Source organism: Budorcas taxicolor, chromosome 1 (assembly GCF_023091745.1).
Source record: "Budorcas taxicolor isolate Tak-1 chromosome 1, Takin1.1, whole genome shotgun sequence".
Classification (NCBI taxonomy): domain Eukaryota; kingdom Metazoa; phylum Chordata; class Mammalia; order Artiodactyla; family Bovidae; genus Budorcas; species Budorcas taxicolor.
Window position 1 is genome coordinate 10215010 of NC_068910.1, and position 14794 is coordinate 10229803.

The 14794-nt window shown below is 53.9% G+C and overlaps 1 protein-coding gene across 3 annotated transcripts; it reads right to left on the reverse strand.

Moving 5' to 3' along the window:
* Nucleotides 1-3200: 3200 nt before the first annotated feature.
* On the reverse strand, nucleotides 3201-14495 carry MON1A (MON1 homolog A, secretory trafficking associated). Of its 3 annotated transcripts, XM_052640017.1 has the most exons (7): nucleotides 11380-11455; nucleotides 11048-11218; nucleotides 8004-8143; nucleotides 6257-6742; nucleotides 4559-5324; nucleotides 3651-3798; nucleotides 3201-3558 (listed from the first exon to the last, which is right to left on the reverse strand). In XM_052640017.1, the coding sequence occupies exons 2-7, from the start codon at nucleotides 11206-11208 to the stop codon at nucleotides 3418-3420; spliced, it is 1842 nt and encodes a 613-aa protein (XP_052495977.1). In that variant the 5' UTR covers nucleotides 11209-11218; nucleotides 11380-11455; the 3' UTR covers nucleotides 3201-3417. The 3 variants fall into 3 exon arrangements, with proteins under 3 accessions (XP_052495977.1, XP_052495985.1, XP_052495993.1); XM_052640025.1 differs by lacking the exons at nucleotides 11048-11218; nucleotides 11380-11455 and adding an exon at nucleotides 14254-14495; XM_052640033.1 differs by lacking the exons at nucleotides 11048-11218; nucleotides 11380-11455 and adding an exon at nucleotides 10879-10978.
* Between the last annotated feature and the right edge of the window lie 299 nt (nucleotides 14496-14794).

Genomic DNA, 14794 nt, shown 5'->3' on the forward strand with positions numbered 1-14794 from the left:
GGCCTCAGGCTTTCAGTCTCTGAAATGAGGTGGTTGCCCAGAGTTCTCTCTCCAGGCTGTGATTTGTGCAGGGTGGGAGTAGGGGAGTCAACCCAGGTCTCCTCTTGCCATCTCTCAGCATCTGCTCTTTGGGAACTACACCCCCCAACACTGGAGTGTCCTGGGGGACATCTTTAGCCTGATATCCCCCTCAGCCAGGTGGGCCTGGGCCATGGAGAGAGGGAAAGCTTCACAGAGTGACCCTAGGTTGAGTTCTGAGTGACCTGTGAACTGTGAGTCCCAGAGATTTGTAGGGTAAGGAGTGCGGGTGAGGAGAGGAGACAGCCCAACAAGATTCAGCCTGGCCCTACAAGAACCTCCTCCACTCACCTCCAGCCTATACTCCTAGTTCCTCATTCCAAGAACACCTTTTCCCCTTCCTTCTCTTGCAACGTACGTGGCATCTCCTCCAGGAAGCCTACCTGATCTGGGTGGTGCCAAGTCCATTTTGTGGGTGCCATATACCCTGTGCTACACCTACCCCAGGACAGTTCACTCTGAATAACTGACGCCCCCCCTTCACCGATTCCTAATTCGGGACTCCCCTAACCCCTCCAGGCTGGAGCTCCTGGAGCAACTGGGGGGAGGTGGGGAAGAGCATAGGGTGGCCACACCCAGTGCTGGAAGGATACTGCACCTGAGGCAACATAAAAGGCACTCCCTTCTCTAACCTGAATTGCCCGGAAATGAATAGACACCTTCAGAAATTATGGCACCATTCCTATATTCCACAGTCAACATGTCTAAAAGGTAGCCAAGTGGGACAAAACTGAAATAAAACGTTCCCTGCCTGGCACTGAGGTATGGGTTCTTGGGACCTCCATCCTGGCTCGGGATATTGGGAGAGACTTCTAGGGATTGGGAATAAATTTCAAGGGCCTTCCCTGGTCACCTGTTTGGGAGCAGGGAGTGGGTCTGCAGTAGTCAACAGTTGGTTCTCTGCTGCCATCATGCGGCCAAGCTGTTGACTGCCTCCAGGCTGACATCTCTCAGGTAGCCTAGACTTTGGACAGCAGCCCTGATTTTGGATAGGGTGCCCTTTCCTCCCTCCTCATCTGCTTGGTCTGCGGGAGGGGAGCAGGCAAGCTGCGTCGGGGAAGTCAGCTAATGGGGCCTTGCAGTGCTGAGAACAAGTGCTTTTCTCAAGGTGAATTCACAAGACCCAGCCAGGGTTCAGCTTAAGCACCTACCCCACTGTCCTTGAAAAGAGTGCTAGCCACTTTGCCCTCTGGGATCTCACTTCCCTGTCAATGCTACCACAGAGAACTGGTGCCAGCCTCTTTCTCCAACCCAAAGATCATCCTGGTAGCCGCAGGGGGATCTCTCTAACCACAAAATATCCAGATCACTTTGCAGCTTAAAAATACTCAGTGACTCCCCATTGCCTGAATTTTCCCTGGAGTTTGAGAACCCTGGGCCTTAAAGACTGCTCCAGCTTCACTGTAACCCAATGAACCTGTCATACCAGTTTCTTTACCATATCAGGTTTCATACCAGGTTCATCCCTTGCATGTTCTTCCACTAGAAACACCTTTCCTATTTGCCTGTTGTCCCTTCCTTGCTACCCAAACAGGTAAACTCCACGATCCTAGATGCCTACTGTCCTAGGTATACACACTTATCTAATTGTGACTCTCCCTTCCCACCCCCACCCAGAATAGGTACTGAACTGCAAGAAGCTGGGAGCCCTACAGAGATTAGGGCAGCCAACAGGGACACTGGGGGGCTGACCACTGACCCAAAAGAACACCAGTAGCTGTCAGAGACAGGTGCCTGGCATCACCTTGGCCCCAGAGACGGGTTTGGTGCCCTGGCCAAAATTCAGGGAAGTAATAAAAACAGGAAACAGGCAAAAAAGAGATGCAAGGCATGTGCAGTGTGAGTGGCAGCCACTAAGCCTCTGGCTGCTCCATAGGTGCTTCAGGGTCTGGGCAGGTAGCCTGCTGCCTAATCCATTCTAGTATGATCTGGGGTGAGGCCAAGGGGTGGGGCCAAGGGGAAGGGCTATGCTGCCTTTTCCTGAGACAGTAAGTGAATCATTCCAGTGCATCCTTGGCCCATGCCACCCACACAGACACATTCTCTAGCATGGGTTGGTTTTAGCGGCAGAGTGTCTTGGTCCGGCACTCAGAGTCATGTAAGGGTGATTCACTCTATAGTCTGAAGACCATATTCTGTGGACATTATTCTCCTATAAGTATTTCTGAGGTCTTCTGCTCCCCTGGCCAATGAGATGGTAGAGCTATGGCATAACTGCGAGAGCCTCTAGCAGGAAGGTTGAGGCTTTCTGCACTGTGCCTTGGGCTCTGTCCAGAAAAGTTCTCATGTTGAGTGAATGCGGCTGGGCCTTCACTTCTGAGCCTCCTGGGATGTTCATGGTGACCCACGTAGGCTGGGCTATGCCAGACACTGGGCCAGGTGACTGAAGAGGGCATCGGCTGTTCTTCTTAGGGCAGGATCCACTCCTACCCCAGAGGTCAGCTGGGTCTTCTTCCAGGTTCTCCAGCTTACTCTTGAGGAATGTGCTGGCTGGAGGTAGGGGAGCCGAGGTGGACAGCCTTCATGAGGAAGCCTAAGCTGGGACAGTTTTCCCAGAGGCCTACAGCTGGAGCGAGGCTGGACTCTGACTTTGCCTGTGCTTAGCACTAGGTCACCTCACCAAGGGCTCCCAGCCATGCCAGGGCTCAGACCCTCCCCTCTTGGCTGTACCTGTCTCACTCAGCACAGCCCCTGCTGAACAACAGCAGCCCCTTAAGCAGAGCATCAGCCAGGGCTCCCACGTGGTTGGGTAGTCTTTGGGGCACACAACTGGGGATCCCACCAAGGAGTGACAGGGGACACACCAGGGGCTCAGACTGGGGTGGGGGTGAGGCTTCACAAGGGGTTGGGGGGGAAGGCCACTGGGGTCCCAGAGAACTCTTTACATGTGGCAGGACTCCTGCTGAATGAAAACAGCCCACCCCAGGGGCAGACTCTGAGCGCATGTGATGCTGTGCGAAGGAGGGGAAAGAGAGGCCCAAATGTGCATGTGCTAAAGCAACTATATTCCAATAAAATTTTTTAAAAATAATAAAATCAAATAAAATCATAAGAGAATTCTATTTAAAAATGTGCATGTGCCCCTGAACATGGGGAAGCACGGGCAGGGCTTAGGGAGGAGGAGCCAGGGTTTGTATGTGAGTGAGAGAGGGTGAATGAAGGAACCAGGGACAAGGCCCTTCAGTGTCTTCCCCAAAGCACTTTAATGCACACACCACCCCACAGTTGCTGCCTGCTGCAGCAGGGGGAGGGGGAGCAGAGAGGCCAGTGCCACCTGGAGGCTCCCACAGCTTCCACAGCCCGGTATGCCTAGGGGGGCTGCGCCCACACACATTCTCATCAGTATGTGAGGGGCGTGAGGATGAAGAGGCGGTCTTCCTCTTTGCGGATCCAGCGCATCAGTTTATGGATGGCACTGACGGCCGACGCCTTGGTCCCCAGTGGGCTGTAGCACATGTAGAGCTCAAAGGCGCCTGTCACCTGGAGGAGGGGGCACAGGGTGGTCATCCAGGTTGTCTAAGGACCTTGCCCAGGACCCCGAGGCAGCCCAGCCCACCCCACGGCCACCTTACCCAGGCCAGGAGGTTCTCGTTGGGGCCAGTGTAGTAGATCGTCTTCAGGGGGCGGGAGGCATTGTGGGCGCGGCTATGCAGGTACTGGTAGAGGCCCAGAAGCCGCTCCTGCTCCTCTTCACTGTCGTAAGGGGCCTCAATCTCAGGGCTGGAGATGGGGGAGTGGGTTCGCAAAGGAATGACTCCCACTGGCTTCTCTGGAAATCCAGAAATGCCTATTCCTAGCCAGGGAGACTCCACCATGTGGCCTACCCTCCGGATGCCATCCCCCCCACAACCAAGCCACTGTCTCCTCCCTGCTGAAGACTGCCCAGGACAGGGGTGGGGGTGGGGTGGGGTGGGGTGGAGCCCTGGGAGTCCACCCAGACTGCAGCCCTCTTCTCCCCTCGCCCCCAAGTTCATGGCAGTTTTGGGGAACCTCCCTGTGGAGAAGCCAATCTGAGTTTAGGTGTCCTAGAGAGAGTGACAGGACAGGAGGAGAACTGAGTTGGGAACCCTCCGGACCGAAAAGGGGGTAACAGGAGGATAGAAGAGGCCTCATCGGGCCCCAGCCTTTCTGTTGGAGGAGGTGGAGGAGTCCTGCCTGCCGGCTGGACCAAACTGACCCCAAAGGCAGAGTAGCTCCAGGGCCAGCAACCCAGGAGACCTCGGTGCAAGCTTCCTTCCCTGGGTGAATTGGGTATTTCAATGCCTTCTGGTAAATGAATGAAGTAGAGAGGTCTAGGCTGATGGGGAGTAGGGTGATGAGGGGTGGGGTTCCCTAGGGTCAGAGTCAGACAGACACAGCAAGTCGGCTCTTTTCCAGAGGGGTGGTCAGCTTCAGGACTGCATAAGGGCTCAGGCCCAACCGGCGCCCTCTCCCCATGCCCCTGTCTCCCTCTAGCAGTGTCCCCAAGGCCCGCCCTCACCTGGTGAAGAGTCCTGAGCTCTTTGACTTATACAGGAAGTGGCGCAGATCGGGGACGCCCACCTGGGCAACACTGTAGTAGGGCGTACGCAGTGCCTCCCGGAGCGCCAGGTGCGCTCCGCGCTTCCGCAGGCGCTCCTGAAAGCGACGGCGGCAGTCAGAGACCGCAAAGAAGTCCTCGCGGTCGGTGGAGACAAGCAGCAGGCAGAGATCCGTGTCAGGCTCCAGGTAAGAGATGTGTGCGTGGAAAAAGCCAGCCGCGTTGAATTTGGGCAGGCACACTGGCGTCCAGGCCTCGCCCTCGCGGAAGGACGAGGAGGAACTTATGAGGTTGAAGAGCAGGTGCAGGTCGATGGGATGCAGGAATTGGTCCTTGCGGCGCACGAGGGCCACGAGCTGGTTTCGCGCCAGCAAGATGGAGAAGACCAGGCTGCGGGCGCGTGCCTGCTGCAGGCTGGCACTCACCACATCACGCACCGCCGCCGCCAAGGGCAGGCAGCGCGCCGCCCCCATCAGGAAACTGGGGTCTCGCGCCATGAGCTGCAGCAGGTTGTCCGTGATGCGCTCGGAGCCTGAGAGCAGGCGCCGCAGGTCATAGTTCTGCTTCTGCTGGAAGATGTGGCTCAGCTGCGCGCCCGTAAGCAGGCTTAGGATCTGGTAGTAGATGTAGAGCAGCTCCTGAGCCAGTTCCTGCGCCGACTGCCGCGTGCGGGCCACCGCCACCAGCACCAGCGGGCTCCGGCGCACGAACACTACCTTGTAGCCATCTGGTGGGGTGGATGCATGGAGGCGGCATCAGCGTCAGCCCCTCTCCCGGGAAAGCCCTCCCGGATTGGCCTGGCCCAGCACCCTCAGAGCCCGGCTTTCTCGGCTGGAGCCTGTCACTTTCGCGCACGTGTGTGTGTGTGTGTGTGTGTGTGTGTGTGTGTGTCCAACTCTTGCGGCCCCAGGGACTGTAGCCCGCCAGGCTCCTCTGTCCATAGGATTTTTCAGGCAAGAATACTGGAGTGGGTTGCCATTTCCTTCTCCAAGGGATCTTCCTGACTCAGGGATCCAACCCAGGTCTCCTGCACTGCAGGCAGATTCCTTACTGACTGAGCTACCAGGGGGTCGGCTTCATAGACTGGGGAGGCACTTCAGGACAGTGTGTTTACACATTCTTGGGACTTCCCTGGTGGTCCAGTGGTTAAGACTCTGCCCTTCCACTGCAGGGGACTTGGGTTCCATCTCTGGTTGGGGAACTAAGATCCCATATGCCCTACAGTGTGCCCCCCAAAATTATTTTTTAATAAATTAAAACAAAAATAGGAAAAAAAAGCCATAAAAAACGGAAAGAAAATTTTTTTTTAAAAATTAAAAGAAAACCCGCAAATAAACAAACAAAACCCACACATTCTTGGGCTAAGTTAAGTGGCAAGAGCTGGGTGGACTCAAGACCTGCGATTTTTTGGTCACCGCCCCAGGCTTCTTACTCTAAGGGCAAAGTCTATGTGCAAGCCACCTTTGAACCTCACAACAGCTCTATGAGGCAGTCAGTGTTGTTTCCCTGTGTTCCCAGATGAGGACCTGGGGCTCTCTGAGGTGGAGGGACTTGGTCACACAGTATATCCCAGCCCTCTAGTCCCTGGGGGTCCAAAACCTGCTGTGAATGAACTGTGTCGCCAGGGAGACCTCCCAGCACCCCCTCCAGGGGGCTCACCTGCATGGATGGAACGGATGGCGTTCTTGTCAGCCTCTAGGAAGGACACCAGGGCCACCATGACGCCCATGGTGCTGGAAAGTGCCTCCTCGGACCCGTAGCGGGAGTACACAGGCTTCCCTGCCTCGCTCAGCACAAAGACATGCTTCTGGTGCCGGCGCCAGGCCTCAGCAGCCTCTTCCTCATCCCCTTCGCCAGCGCCATCCCTTGGGGGCTCTGTGGCTGGTCGCCTGGCTGCCCCTGGGCACTCTGGCCAGTCCTCAGAGCTTCCTGGAAGCATCTCCTCCTGCAGGTCTCGGGCGACACCCGTCAGCTGGGTGCTCAACTCACTGAAGTCCTGGCTGATCTGACGCATGTCTGTAGCCAGAGGTGGGGGACCCCCGGCACCCTCCTGGGGGCTCTCCCCAGAAGCCGCCCCATCCTCTGATTCAGTCAGGTCCTCGTAGGAACGGGCGTGGACGAACATGGCGCCCTCCTGTCCGGCACCTGCCAGCCAAAAGCACTGAAGCTTAGAGGGGTACCTGCCGGCAGACCGATTCACCAGCATGGCGCCCCATACAGTGCTCTAGCTTGACTGCCTGAGGCAGTTGTGATGAGGCAAGCCACTGCTCCCTCCGGCTATAGTCTGCTACAAGTCATGTGACTTACAGCTCATTGGTCTCCTCACACTGGGAATAAGACCCAAATCCCTCCAGGCTGAGGTGGTGGCTGGTTTCTGCCTGTCCCTCTCACTCTCATCTCACAGTCCCTCGCCCTCTGCTCTTTGAATACCCTCCCCTACCTCAGGGCCTTTGCATCTCCTGTTCCCTCTGCCAGGAAGGCTTTCTCCCACCTCTTCCCAGGCCAGCTCTCCCATCACACTTCAGCTCTCAGCAAAGATGTTAGTTGGCCCTGTCACCTGACCCCTAGCCCCAAACACTCTTTCATATACCCCCTCCTTGACTTCTCATGGGGCACCCATCAGCTATCGCCCTTCTCCACAACTGCAGTTGAGCTCCCCCTCAAGGGCAGGAACCTGGTTGTCCATTGCTGTGTGCCCAGTACCTCACCCTGCATGGAATACCCGCTGTGCTCAATGAATCTCTCTCCCTGGGAGATACCTCCCCAAGCCCATGCAGGGACCCATGGCTCTGAACCCCATCCAGTGGAATGCTCTCACTAGCCTGCAGCTCCTCCAAGGCAGAGACCAGGTTGATCTTCCTTTACTAAGGTTTTTTTTTTGGTACAGAAGAGTTTAAGAGTTACATTTTGAGTCTCTATTATGAGTTCAGCACTGTACCAGCCATCAGGGTACAACACGGGTACCCACAGCTCTGTGCTCAAAGAGCTCCCGAGCTTGTGAATGAGAGAGATGGGCAATACCTACACACACAAATACAACCCTATAAAACTAGTGTTCTATACAGAGTGTGGTCAGAGCAGGCCTCTCTTGTGAGGAGATGACATTTAAGGTGAGAGCTAAGGGAGGGAGAGGGAGCCAGGGAGGGACCTGTAGGCCCAGGAAAGAGGAGGAAGGCCCACATGGGCAGTCAGACATCACAGGGCGAATGGCACAACATGGAGAGGAAGGCCGGAGGCAGACTGAGCCTGGATCCCTCCAGTATCCCCAGCTCATGACAAATAGCCAGTGAGGGAGTGAACACATGCATGAATGAGTGGGAGCAAAAGAGTGGCTGGGAATTGAGACTGCCCAGGAGGCTGCTCTGGCTGTGAGCTGGCTGGGGGTGCCCGAGGACCCTGCCCGTACCTGGCTCCATCCCCTGGGCCAGTCCTGGTGTGGGGCTCTCTGCTCTCTCCACACTCTGCCCATTAGAAGGCGCCAACGTGCCATCAGGGCCTTCACTGCTTCTCTTCCTCTGCATGTCAGCGGCCATCCCTTGGGCTCTCCTGTGGAGCAAAGGCATCATTGAGGGGAAGGTGCTAGTGGCAGGGCTCACTGGCACAATTAGCTGTGCTTAAGTACAGAAAAGTACCCCTCACCAGGACCCAAGTAATTCAGACCTCTAGGGAATGGGTTCTGAATATGCCCTTCGAAAAAAGCGTGCTCTTCTTTTGATGATTATGAAAGGAAGAACACACGGTATCTATTCACTGTAGAAAACTTGGAAAATAAAAAAAAAAAAAATAGAAAGGAATATCACCACTGCCCCACCATTCAGGATCTCTCACTGTTCACATTTTAGCATATTTCTTTCTAGGGTTTTAAAATTATTTTTAATTAAAAAAACATTTATTTATTTGTCCATGCCCTGTGGCATGTGAGATCTAGTACCCTAGCCAGGGATCGAACCCATGCCCCCTGCACTGGAAGCGCGGAGTCCTAACCATTGGACAGCTAGGGAATTCCCTCTACTCTTTTTTAAAACAATGTATATAAAATGTTATCTGCTGCTGCTGCTGCTGCTAAGTCGCTTCAATTGTGTCCGACTCTGTGTGACCCCAGAAACAGCAGCCCACCAGGCTCCCCCATCCCTGGGATTCTCCAGGCAAGAACACTGGAGTGGGTAAAATGTTATCTATTTAGCTACAAACTGATCATAGCAGCTGCTGCTAAGTCACTTCAGTCGTGTCTGACTCTGTGTGACCCCATAGACGGCAGCCCACCAGGCTCTCCTGTCCCTGGGATTCTCTAGGCAAGAACACTGGAGTGGGTTGCCATTTCCTTCTCCAATGCATAAAAGTGAAAAGTGAAAGTGAAGTCGCTCAGCCGTGTCCGACTCTTAGCGACCCCATGGACTGTAGCCTACCAGGCTCCTCCATCCATGGGATTTTCCAGGCAAGAGTACTGGAGCGGGATAATAGCAGCTAACCCCTCCTAAATGCCACAGTAGCATGCTAAGCTTATGTGGGTTTTTATCCAATCCTATCACTCCCCTCTGAGGAGGCACTCTTGTCAGGCTTGCTTTACAGGTGAAGGAACTGCGGCTGAGAGAGTGTAAGCACCTCACTCAAGGTTGAGACAGGAAAGAAGCGCTGGAGCTGAAACCATTCTGTATCCTGATATTTTCCCTTGTACATCCTACCGAGAATACTTCTCCATTCAAAACTTGAGTTGACCGATCAGTTCCTTTTGATATTTAAGTGCTAAGAAAGAAGTGAGTCAGAGCAAGCTGGCTTGTCTTCAGGCCTGAGCCTTGTTTTTCCACTTGCATTTTGCATCTATTGAATCTGGCACCAGGGCTCCCCTTTCCAGTCAAAACAAACTGCGGACATGTGGGTTCTCAGTGCCCATTTGATGGACACCGAGGACAGATGCAGCCTGATCTCTCAGCCCTCCTGCAGCCTCAGGGTCAGGGGGGGATGTGGCCGAGACTGGATGTCAGGGATAACGAAGTTGGGTGGACTGAGGCTCAGCCTCTATGGCCCTGAATGACAGGCTGAAGGGTCTTCATTTGGCAGGCAACATACCATCAACAGGAGACAGGTTCCATCTGAGGCATTGACCCTTTAGGGGAGACAGATTTGACTGTCTGGGCTAGAAGGGCAGCAGAGATTAGCCAGGGACTCACGAGGCAGGCACTGCAGGCAGGCCCAGGGCTTGGGCAGGGCTGGTGTCAGTGTGAGCACAGGAGACCCTGCCTCTGCCCTGGGGCAGAGTCTGCAAGGAATAACTGAGGCTTGTCCCTTTACTAGCTCTGTCACCTTAGGCAAATGACCCCACCCTGAGCCTGGCATGAAGTAGGTGCTCAAAAACATTCATGAAGAGAGTGATTTTAGGGAGGCAGCGTCACCATCACTAGCATTGGTGTAGCCTCAGCTTATCTGTGTCTCAGACCTCTCTCTCTGACCACCCTCTTGACCCAAAGAACTGATTTTCAAGCTCTTCTTCTTGTCATCTTTGTGGTAAGCCATGGGATCCTTTCTTCAAATTAATCTTTTATAGAAGGTCAATGTGCAGAGCAGACGGACAGGGAGGCAGGGGCCAGAGACTGGCCTGATGGCCATTCCCACACTGCTCCTGGAGCACCACGGCCTAAGAGGGGGGACCACTGGCCAACAGCATCACCCTACACAGAGTGTGTTTTGAGTAACCTTCAAAGGAAGTTTATTTGGGAGAACATCTACCTTTGGGGATTTTCTAGGCCCACCCAAGCCTGTCCACCAGGACAATCAAGAGTGATGGTTCCCAGTGAGGGTCAGAGCCCAGAAGACCAAGGTGTGGGCCACCTTGTTTGACAAAAGGCCAGAGTAATTAAGAAGCTGTGTGGCCTCAACAGAAGCCTGGGGAGGTGTCCAGAAAGGTCTCCTTTGAAACTGAGACCAAGAGAAGCAAGCCAAAACAGGCCAAAACAACCACTGCAACACCACCGAGCCTGGGGCAGTGGATGGGAAGGCAACTAGAGCATGTCCAGGTCTTGAGCAAGAAGACACAGCCCATACCAGGAACCCTGTAGACCATTATTCCACAAGCTAACTTAAACGCCAGGGTGGGGTCTGCATTGCTGTGTAAAGAGAATGACTGCAGACAGATGAGTCTGTCCAGATGCAGGTGGAGGGGGAGCCAGGGCTTTTGGACCTGGCTCCGTAGATGGAGACCTAGATTGGGACATGCTTTTTACTAAGGAGAGGGTCCAGAAGCACTGCTTTAAGTGCACATGTCCCGCATTTCTATGTGTACTCACTTGCCCACTCCCCTAGTTGATATCTTCACATCATCTCTCTTCTTAAGCTTCCATCATCTTCTCCCATGCTTACTCTCAGCTCTATCAGTGAGAACCTTCCTTCTAGTTCACTGAGGAAACTGAAGTCACAAAGAGAACTTCCGAGCTGCCCACCACCACCTCACCTTACCTGCCAGACTCTGCCTTCCTTCTTCTTGCTGAAGATGAAGTATCCTGGCTCCACTGAGGGCTAACGCCTCCACTCCAGCCCATCTCACCTACCCAAGCATGTGGCTTCAGCAGCTGTTGCCTCCCCCTCAGATCATCAGTGTTCCCTTCTTCCCTATCCATCACCAATAGACTGTATTTCAATTAAAAAAAAAAGTTAAAAGACAAAAAAAAAAAAAAAGTGGGCAACAGATACAAAGTTACTGATTCTGGACAGAATGTCCAACTTTCATGAAACATTACTGATGTTCAGGGGGAACCACCCGCAATCAGAATCTGACCATGTCTCATTACCTCCACCACTACCACACTGGTTCAGGCCAACACGATCTCTCTGGCAGATGGTTGCCACGGGCTTCTAACTAGTCTCCCCACTTCTGTCCTTGTCCTTGGAGAGTCTGTCCTTGTCATAGTACATAAAGTGATTGGTTTGAAACAGAAGTCAGGCCATGTAATTTCTTTGCTCACAACTCTTTAACAGTCATACCTGACCCAGTGGGAAAGCCAGCTTCTTCACAGTGGTATACAAGAACCACTGACCACACGTGCTTCCCCGCACCACCACCCCCAATTACTTCTTCAACCTCATTTCCTATTCTTGCCCCTACTCGCTCTGCTTCAACCCAACTTCATGGCTTTCCTTAAGTATAATGTAGCTTCTCCGGTGGCTCAGCAGTAAAGAATCTGCCTGCCAATGCAGAAGATGCGGGTGCTATCCCTGGGTTGGGAAGATCGCCTGGAGAAAGAAATGGAAACCCACTCTAGTGTTCTTGCCTAGAAAGTCCCATGGACAGAGGAGCCTGGTGGGCTATAGTCCATGGGGGTCACAAAGAGTCCGACACAATTTTGTGACTAAACAGCAACAACCAGTATAGTGTAAATGTAATTCCTGAGTATTCTTTCACTTCAGAACTTCACTCTTGCTGAACTTTCTGCATGGACCATACCACTCTGCTTTTCTCCTGCCCTCCACCTCACCTATTCCACTACTTGGGCAAATATCTACATGAGTCACTCTGTCATTTCCTTCGGGTTGGTGCTCAAGAGGTACCTTATCAGAGAGGCTTTCCTGGAATATCCTGGATTCTTATCTCCCTAGCCGTATTTTATTTTTCTACATCGAAGGTCACCCTGTGAGCTGTAGCAAAATGTCAGCTCCATAGGCAGGAGGATTTTAATTAACACTTGTCAGATAAATAACTTTGGAAGGGAGAAGGTGAAAGATCCTCAAACAACACCCAGCTCCCACATAGCCTCAGGAGACTCCAGCCTGTGGGGAAGATTTGTCCTCAGTGTTTGGGGAAAAAAATGGCTCTGGAGTCAGAGGGACCAGGATTAACCTGACTTGATTTTATAAGTCTCAGCTTTCTTACCTATGAAATGAGGATGATGATAGCATTGATTCACTGGGTTGTGTGAGGATTAAATGAGATAAAGCATGTAGTTTGGTTACTCTGAGACAGAGTAGGCATGTACACACTCAGCTGTCTTTAGCATATCATGATTATGTTTAGTTAACATTCAGACCGTGTGCACCCGTACTTATATACAGGTCCAGTGGTCTCTGGAATATAAATAAGTCCTTAGAGATTGTTCATCCTGAGCCAGGCCTTCAGTGAACAGGCCTGGGGAAATGTGCTTTTGACCTCATGAAGCTAGGTGGGCTCTGACCTGAAATGACCCATCTGTGATGCTGGGACAAAGAGATGCCTTTGGGCCTAGGGTTGGGAGTTCCTCCAGGCTCACTGGTTCTCCACCCTGAAGTGGCGGGACAGACCACTGGTTCTCTGCTGCTCCCAGAAATCTCTCCCAAGTTGAACTCCTTTCTGCCACATGCTCCCGCTCTGTAGCCTTGTGCCTCTGACTCAAAGACTCAAACAAGGGCCACAGCACTTATCCAATGTACTGAGGCCCCACTTCCCACTGACCCCACTGGACTTCAGGTAACTGAGCTGAATACCAGCATAACTGAGTACTACTCAACATGGTACCTGCATGGGGTCAGGGCAGGGTCAGCTGGCTGGGGCTAGTGTGCACCTCATTCTGAACAGTTCCCCGACCACTTGAGATCATGCAGTACCTCAAGATCTCCAAGGCCAATCTGGGGATCCAGGCAAAAGCCCTGAAGAAACAAACAGTTCTCTGGACACTTAACACGGGAAAAAACTAGGCAGAGAGGGTGAATGACTCACAGCAAACCCCACCGCAAACCCTATTGGATCCATAACCTGTGTGGCAGAAGCTCCTGGGTGGCTGAAGCAGTTAAAGAGAGGTCTCTTGGAACCAGTCCCAGAGTCTCCTGTGGGGCCCCTTCTCTGGCGGCCTCTCCAGAAGCCCCCAGGGCTTCTATTTTCCCCAGAAGTGCTCTGCTGTGCCTTTCAGCAATGTCACCAAACAAGTTAGCTCAATGAGCCCTTCCGGTATGCCTCCCTCTTCTAGGTGCCTGGTCTGGAGAGTGGGAGGGCCTGGCAAGAACCCCTCCCTATTGGCTTCCTAGCACTCTTGCTCCCTCTTCCTGCTTAGATAGTGCCCTAATCTGCCTTGATGCTTGGGAAGTGGGCTGTCTGGGACGGTGGTGCCAGGGTGCTTGGATGTGTGGCAGACAGGGTCCAGGTCAGGTTCTGCTGTAGCTGCTTCAGCAGGATAGCTACTCTGTGGTGAGAGTATAGCCTGGTACTTGCCACTGGTGGTGGCCACTCCCCTCTCTGACAAAGGCTGCTCACCCTCCTGCAGCAAACTCAAGTCCAGAAAGGGGTGGCTCACCAGGTACAAGAGGCAGCTTGGTTATCTGAGCCAGGGCACCTTTGAGAGCAAAGTCCCAAGCCGCAAGACACCTTCAGGAGCTGCCTGCTCACCCCACAGTCAATCTCTGCCAATCTTTGAGAGTACTCTGCCCGGCCGAATCTGTGTGCGTTAAGTGTGGGTGGGTACTCCTTGGGCACTGCCCGCTATAGGACTTTGCCCTGCCAGCCAAAGGAAGAGCTCCAGGCCTCGCTTTTGTATTCCCCAGCTGGGAACCGGCTAAGGGACCCTAGAGAAACCCAGTCCTCCTACCGCAAATAGCAACGTAGACGGTAGGGGCCCCGTCTTCAAGCCCCTCCCTCCAAAGATGACAGCTCTCCAGTCTCTCGGCGCCCCCAGGCCACGTGGGTTGGCAGTCGGACTCACCTGTTTCTCGGGGAAGGGGGTAGGGAGAGAACACAGAGATTGCCGGTCACTGCCCTCTGCCGGACCCCTAGGAGGGCATGGGTATCCGGCCGGGCCCAGACTGATGGCTCAGGTTCGCAGGACCACGGCCCCCTGCGGACGCAGACATGGCCACGGCGCAGGCCACCACTCCCTCCCACCGCCCCTTGCCGATTGCCGGTTCAGGAAGACAGCATTCGCCGGCCTCTCGCGGCGGAGGCCCGGCTCCAGTCGCTGGGCCTGGCCCTGCCCGCCCCTGGTGTGCATTATGGGAAATGTAGTCCGCAGTGCACGGCCGCCGGGGGGCGGGGAGGGTCGCGGGTCTGGGCAGAGCCCGAGGCTGGGCTTGACCCAGGCCAGGGGTGGCCGCATCCTGTTCTACCTTCTGCAGGGTCCCAGCCAAGTTCAGACACTTCCCCAAACCCATAGCCCCAGGTGGATCGCAGGCCCAAACTCCCCAGACCCTCTGCCCCAGCGAACAAGAGGTTTACTTTGAGGAAAAGAGACTTTCTTTCCTCCCTAG